Consider the following 6,726-nt stretch of genomic DNA (forward strand, 5'->3'; position numbering starts at 1 on the left):
ATTAAAATAATTTTCTTATGTACGAGGATGTACCCACAATTCAACGCGCCATTTTACTATAAATATGGCTGCCAGGCCGCGGAGATTCATATGGCGAGTGTATCATCAAAACGTCAACAATGACAGAAGATCAGCTCAGCACCATGGCAACGCCGAAAGTTTCAGTGCCGCTGGCCAGCTCCGAGTCAACATCATCAATGCCAGGTACACGTCGAGCGCTCCTGCAGGAAGACGACCCTGTCACCATCAGCAGGAGTGAACTGCAGCACCTTATATAGAATCAAGAAGAAATGTTAAAAAAACGACAATTCCTAGAAGAGCGACTGGCGTTTGAATCTCGAGGAAGAAAAAAGCTACGACCAACATTGAAATTGAAGGTAAGGTGTTTTAAAATCTGGTGCGCTCGGCCAGGCTGTCTGATTGTTGTAAAGGTAGAGTGCACTCATGCCTTGGCCAGGCACTGGAGACGAGGGACGTGTTTTATACGTTTGACCACTCAGAGTCAGATCGGGAGTCAGATACACACACAGCACCTTTATTGTCAGCTCTGAATGTCAGGGCTGTGTGTTACCGGCGTTATACGGCCTCGGCCGTATAACGCCGGTTACACAGCCCTGCCATGCAGAGCTACATTTTTTGTGTGTTTCATTTGACGATAGCTAAAAGACACACCCCTGAATTACCACGTTTCCCATTTTCTGACTAATTATTGGTATGTGTTCTTCAGGAAAATACAACAATAGGCGAATAGGCGCCTTTCTCAATTCCTGGTTCTCGCATTAGCGAATGTGTCAACAGCCCATTAACAGTTTGTCATTCTTTTGTTTTCCATTGAATATTTTATCAAGGAAATAATGTAAATATTAGATAAATCTGATAATTGAGTGGGGGCTTTTTAAACACCATTAACACCTTTCTTGATACTCCAGACTATTGTCCTGGTTGTATTATGCAAATTTGACTTTTAAGTTAAAAGTTCAAGTGAGAATTTTCTGTACAATCAGCTTTTTGTACAATATATTTCTGTCTCACAGAAGTCGTGCAAACAAAGAGTAGAACATCAGCGTGAAAATTAGTAGATTTTCGGACTCTGGTGTTGCACTTGCACATGCAAGCTGCTGCTCCAAGTGGACCTTTCCTGTAAATATCTGGCAAAATCTGGCACAGAAACTGCAGTTATGATTATTCAGCTAACTCAATTAAGACATTTAGCTTACTCTCAAGACAATAACTACCTGGTTTTTGTGAAGTTTAACGTGATGGTTTTCTTCTGAATTAACTGATGTATGTCTCGCTTTCAAAATCAATGATTTGATTGCAAGTGATGATGTTGTATACATCTTCAGACTTAATTCAAAATTAGGCCTTAAATTATTGTGTATTTCCAGATATGCCATTTTCAAAAGCATAGTTTGTTTTTCAACTTTTTGTCTCTGTCAAAGTAAAACAACTATATTTGACATGATGTACAGGATAGTGTCTGGCAACAGCAAACATGTTGTTTTGGTCAAACTGATAAAAATCCTGGTTACAGTACTCATGTATTTGAAAACTCCTTTTAAACATTTATGAACATGAGGTGTAACATTTCTGTTTTGCAGAATACAGTTCACACAATCTACAATGGACTTGTTGAGAATGGCCAGACATGGGATACAAGTAAACCGTAAGTATTACATTTGTAGCAAACCTATTTCCAACTCTTTTTACATAATTATTGGAGGCCATTTGCACTTAACCCCTAGGAATAATTTATTTTGCTTTCAAGAAGTGTCTGTACATTGTAAGTGTGATGCAACTAGTGCTGACTGATAGGTTCCCTTCAGAAATGCTCAATACTAAAGAAAAACTCTGTGTGCTGTTTTATATGATATCTAAATTTACAATAATCTCTGATCAAAAAATAAAAATAAAATATTTCAGTGTACAGTTTTCAACACTTAACTTAAATCACATGCTTCTTCTAGCTTTGGTCATGCAATCAACGTCGAAATAAATGATGAGATAAAGAAGGCATTGAATAACCAAGTGAGTGCAGATGAAGCAGTTATCCAAGGTGAGTCGTGTTTGGTGCATGTGTATTTTCTTCTTAATACCTAGTATTAGTCCAGTAAAACTGAAAATTGAGTACACTTCTGGAAATGATTAGTCTCTCAGTTTTGGTCATTTTAGTTTCAGTTGCCTGATATCCTATTAGTTGTCAGGAAGGGATACAGTTCTACCAAAATGTTCGTGCTCTTTTTAAGCTGGTAACAACAGCATTGATTCTGCAACACACACTTACTTGAAAAAAAGATTTTGGTGATTTCACAAATTAGAAAATGTGGTTTTTCCACTCGTTTGATGAAATGTCAAAGCAAGTGAATTGTGTCCTTTGAGAGCCCAAGGTAAGCTGGTAAATTTTGAATTGCTGACAGAAAATACATCTTACACATGAAAAGGTTGTGTTCACTGTGTGAGTATTGGCTTGCCAACAGAAATACTGCGTAAAAGAAGGTCTATTTACTGTACAGAATAAGATTAACTGGTTTGATGAAATCTTACGTTTATTTTATTTTGACAGTTGCCATGAAAACCTACTTTTTGACAAAAAGAAAAGAAGAAACGGTTGGCAAGTGGGAAGATGGATGCATTTCGTAAGAAGCAAGCCAGAAGACAAAGAAAGCAGCAGATAAAGCATTAAGTAATGTTGTTTTGGTTTTGGTTTATTTTGAAATAGTATTGGTCTTGTTCATTTAACTGAAATTGCTCACTCTCTGACGCAGACGAACTCCACCCGATACACTCAGATGATGCAAGATTGACTTCTATCATATGAAGATTGACTTCTATCATATGAAGTTTCCAAACTTTTAGTATGGAAAATAATTGGTTAACTTTAAAGCTTATTTATGTGAGAGTTTAGCCCTTTTCCTGCCAGACAGTAATAACTGCATCATTTCCCCATTAGCCAAGTCAGTAAAAAGCGGTATTGAGCCAAAACATAACGTATTTTCACCCACTTGGCTTGGTATGTTAGAGCATCTTTTGTCCCAAAAAAATCAACTTTACAGTATTATGTTTTCAACAGCCTTCAAATGTACGGTATTATGTTAAAATACATCATGTGGAATACGTTGTGTTTCATTAATTTTAACCATCTTGACCTGGTGGTGAAATATGGACTTGGCAGGAAAAGGGTTAGTACTGTTTTGTGTTTTAAATTGAATTGTTTTATTCTTGCTACAGACTGTATGGCCATGTAGAGGTCATAGGAGTGTAGATTACATGGTGTTAATAAATGTCTAGTAAACTTCCCTTCATTGTAAACAGGCAGACAAAAATGTTAGTATAGTTGTAAATGTTGCCTCAAACTCTACCTCTGTCATGAAACAGTAATTAATGTTAGCTAAAAATGTATGACTTGTTGTATTTAGGTGTTGATGCAAGAAGGTAATAGCAACATTCATTCAGAGAGAATAATGTGATTGTTTATTGTCGCGATAAGGAAATAGAGTACCATGGCTGGTTTGCAGTCGATTTTTCTCTTACTATAGTTTTTTTTTCCCCCCAGAAATTGTTGAGGCGCAAGGAAGCCATGGAAAAGTCATCATCGATAGGGCAAACTGAAAGAAGTCTTATGAAGATGGTCATGACATCTTCATATATTTCAAGTGAGGACACTGATTCTTGCGTATCTATGGAGGAGTCATCGGATGATGATTTGTGCATCAGCGATAGAAGGAAGTCAAAACCTTTAAGGCGGCGGCCTCTGATTTGGCGCTCAAAAAGAGTTAATGACATTTTTGATTTATTAGATAGGAGACATGAAAAGAAATTAAAAAAAAATGGGAGGAGGTTTTATACACAAACGAAGTGAAGGAGCACCATCACAACGCACTGCCCCTGAAGGTGCGCCATCTTGGGCAATCATTAATGAAACATAAATTTGATAATTAATTTAATTAACTTATTCTTATTGGTATTTTGAAATGAAAAGCAATTTTTCTATTTACAGTGGATTTGTATTTCTTAAATCAATTTTTGGGTCTCTTTCGACTTTTTGTAATAAATGATTTGTCAATTTTAATACTTCTTTGCTGCGATTTCTGTATGTTTGGATTGGTTATTGTGAAGGTCTGTTATGAAAGTTGTATGTATGCCCCTCGCAAGAATTTGTACTCGCAGCCTTACTTGTGGAGAGGTGACACAAGAGGTCACATTTTGCCATCATTTGTCAATGTCACATTTTGACCATTGTGGTAGCCCTTTTGCCCACCTTTGCCACCCCTGGCATTTTTTGGTGAAATTCCTGTATTTGTTTAGAGGTGACAAATAACAACTTTTGACATCATTTGTCAATGTCATATTATGACCATTGTAGTAGCCCTTTTGCCCACCTTTGCCACCCCTGGCATTTTTTGGTGAAATTCCTGTATTTGTTGAGAGGTGACAAATCACAACCTTTGACGTCATTTGTCAAGGTCACATTATGACCATTGTAGTAGCCCTTTTGCCAACCTTTGCCACCCCTGGCATTTTTGGTGAAATTCCTGTATTTGTTGAGAGGTGACAAATCACAACCTTTGACATCATTTGTCAAGGTCACATTATGACCATTGTAGTAGCCCTTTTGCCCACCTTTGCCACCCCTGGCATTTTTTGGTGAAATTCCTGTATTTGTTGAGAGGTGACAAATCACAACCTTTGACATCATTTGTCAAGGTCACATTTTGACTGTTGTAGCAGCCCTATTGCCAACCTTTGCCGCCCCTGGCATTTTTTGGTGAAATTCCTGTATTTGTTGAGAGGTGACAAATCACAACCTTTGACATCATTTGTCAAGGTCACATTTTGACTGTTGTAGTAGCGCTTTTGCCAACCTTTGCCGCCCCTGGCATTTTTTGGTGAAATTCCTTGATTTGTGGAGAGGTGACAAATAACAACCTTTGACATCATTTGTCAAGGTCACATTTTGACTGTTGTAGCAGCCCTATTGCCAACCTTTGCCACCCCAAGCATTTTTTGGTGAAATTCCTGTATTTGTTGAGAGGTGACAAATCACAACCTTTGACATCATTTGTCAAGGTCACATTTTGACTGTTGTAGTAGCGCTTTTGCCCACCTTTGCCGCCCCTGGCATTTTTTGGTGAAATTCCTGGATTTGTGGAGAGGTGACAAATCACAACTTTTGACATCATTTGTCAAGGTCACATTTTGACCATTGTAGTAGCCCTTTTGCCCACCTTTGCCACCCCAGGCATTTTTTGGTGAAATTCCTGTATTTGTTTAGAGGTGACAAATCACAACCTTTGATGTCATTTGTCAAGGTCACATTTTGACCATTGTAGTAGCCCTTTTGCCCACCTTTGCCACCCCAGGCATTTTTTGGTGAAATTCTTGTATTTGTTGAGAGGTGACAAATAACAACTTTTGACATCATTTGTCAAGCTCACATTTTGACCATTGTAGTAGCCCTTTTGCCAACCTTTGCCGCCCCTGGCATTTGTTGGTGAAATTCCTGTATTTGTGAGAGGTGACAAATCAGAACTTTGTCATCATTTGTCAAGGTCACATTATGACCATTGTAGTAGCCCTTTTGCCCACCTTTGCCACCCCAGGCATTTTTTGGTGAAATTCTTGTATTTGTTTAGAGGTGACAAATCACAACCTTTGACGTCATTTGTCAAGGTCACATTATGACCATTGTAGTAGCCCTTTTGCCCACCTTTGCCACCCCAGGCATTTTTTGGTGAAATTCTTGTATTTGTTGAGAGGTGACAAATAACAACTTTTGACATCATTTGTCAAGGTCACATTATGACCATTGTAGTAGCCCTTTTGCCACCTTTGCCACCCCAAGCATTTTTGGTGAAATTCCTGTATTTGTTTAGAGGTGACAAATCACAACCTTTGACGTCATTTGTCAAGGTCACATTTTGACCATTGTAGTAGCCCTTTTGCCTACCTTTGCTACCGCACAGCACAGTGGATAAAAGTCACTTATCTTTTGGATCCACACTATGTACACATATACCAACGATTTTCCCTGTGTTTGAACCATAGGTATAGGACTAAGTTTACCCATCTTCATACCCCTGTTTAAATCTTGAATCACAGTAAACTTTACTGAGATGGCATAGCATGGAAAGACATGCCTGTATGTCCATAAGTAAAAGTAGCAAAATTGTAAGAATCATTTTTATATTTTTCTGTATTTTACCATCCTAATCAAAAGTGGTACTTAGTCTATTGCACCCCACCTGTCAAAGGTGTGTGAAAATGTGTAACTGTGAACAAAGGTGTAGGAAGTATTATGTGGTCAAATGTTGTACTTCGCCATGTTTTGTTAGGTACTTTACCTACCCTGTCAAATCCCCTTTTTGGTACAGTGCTGGTAGGTTTTTCAAAAATCCAAGGACCGCAAACAAAGATTTTTCTTTAAATGGCCTAAATTAAGAATACAAATCGGGGATAACCGCTCGAAGTTTGGTTCTCTTGAAACAAATTTCCTGAATATTACCGAATTTTTGACATTTTAAAAAGATTGCTATCCAGGTGGCAACCCTTGTGGAAAACTTTCGACCCCCCCTTAAAAAACAACAAAACAAAACAGCAAGATAGTGAAAAGTTTACATACTCAAAATGAGCCCTAGTAAGCGCTTGACGATAAAAGTGTTGTTAAATTTTGAAAGTTCTTATAGCTGTCCCTCGCACGCATTCTTCTAACAAGTCTTCATAAAAATT

The 6,726-nt window shown here is 38.0% G+C and overlaps 1 protein-coding gene across 1 annotated transcript; it reads left to right on the plus strand.

Moving 5' to 3' along the window:
• The first annotated feature begins 282 nt into the window (after positions 1-282).
• Positions 283-2,672, plus strand: LOC139130448 (uncharacterized). Its single transcript, XM_070696265.1, has 4 exons — positions 283-377; positions 1,602-1,666; positions 1,968-2,056; positions 2,564-2,672. Exons 1-4 carry the CDS (start codon positions 291-293, stop codon positions 2,638-2,640), a joined length of 318 nt encoding a protein of 105 aa, XP_070552366.1. The 5' UTR covers positions 283-290; the 3' UTR covers positions 2,641-2,672.
• The last annotated feature ends 4,054 nt before the right edge of the window (positions 2,673-6,726 follow it).

The sequence above is a fragment of the Ptychodera flava genome, chromosome 1, assembly GCF_041260155.1.
Source record: "Ptychodera flava strain L36383 chromosome 1, AS_Pfla_20210202, whole genome shotgun sequence".
Lineage (NCBI taxonomy): Eukaryota > Metazoa > Hemichordata > Enteropneusta > Ptychoderidae > Ptychodera > Ptychodera flava.

What these genes read in the sequence shown, in the direction of transcription:
- LOC139130448 (XM_070696265.1), top strand. Translation starts at nt 291, where the DNA reads ATGTTAAAAAAACGACAATTCCTAGAAGAGCGACTGGCGTTTGAATCT. An exon ending in GACCAACATTGAAATTGAAG is followed by an intron (nt 378 to 1,601) that starts GTAAGGTGTTTT and finishes TCTGTTTTGCAG; the next exon opens with AATACAGTTCACACAATCTA. An exon ending in AGATGAAGCAGTTATCCAAG is followed by an intron (nt 2,057 to 2,563) that starts GTGAGTCGTGTT and finishes TTATTTTGACAG; the next exon opens with TTGCCATGAAAACCTACTTT.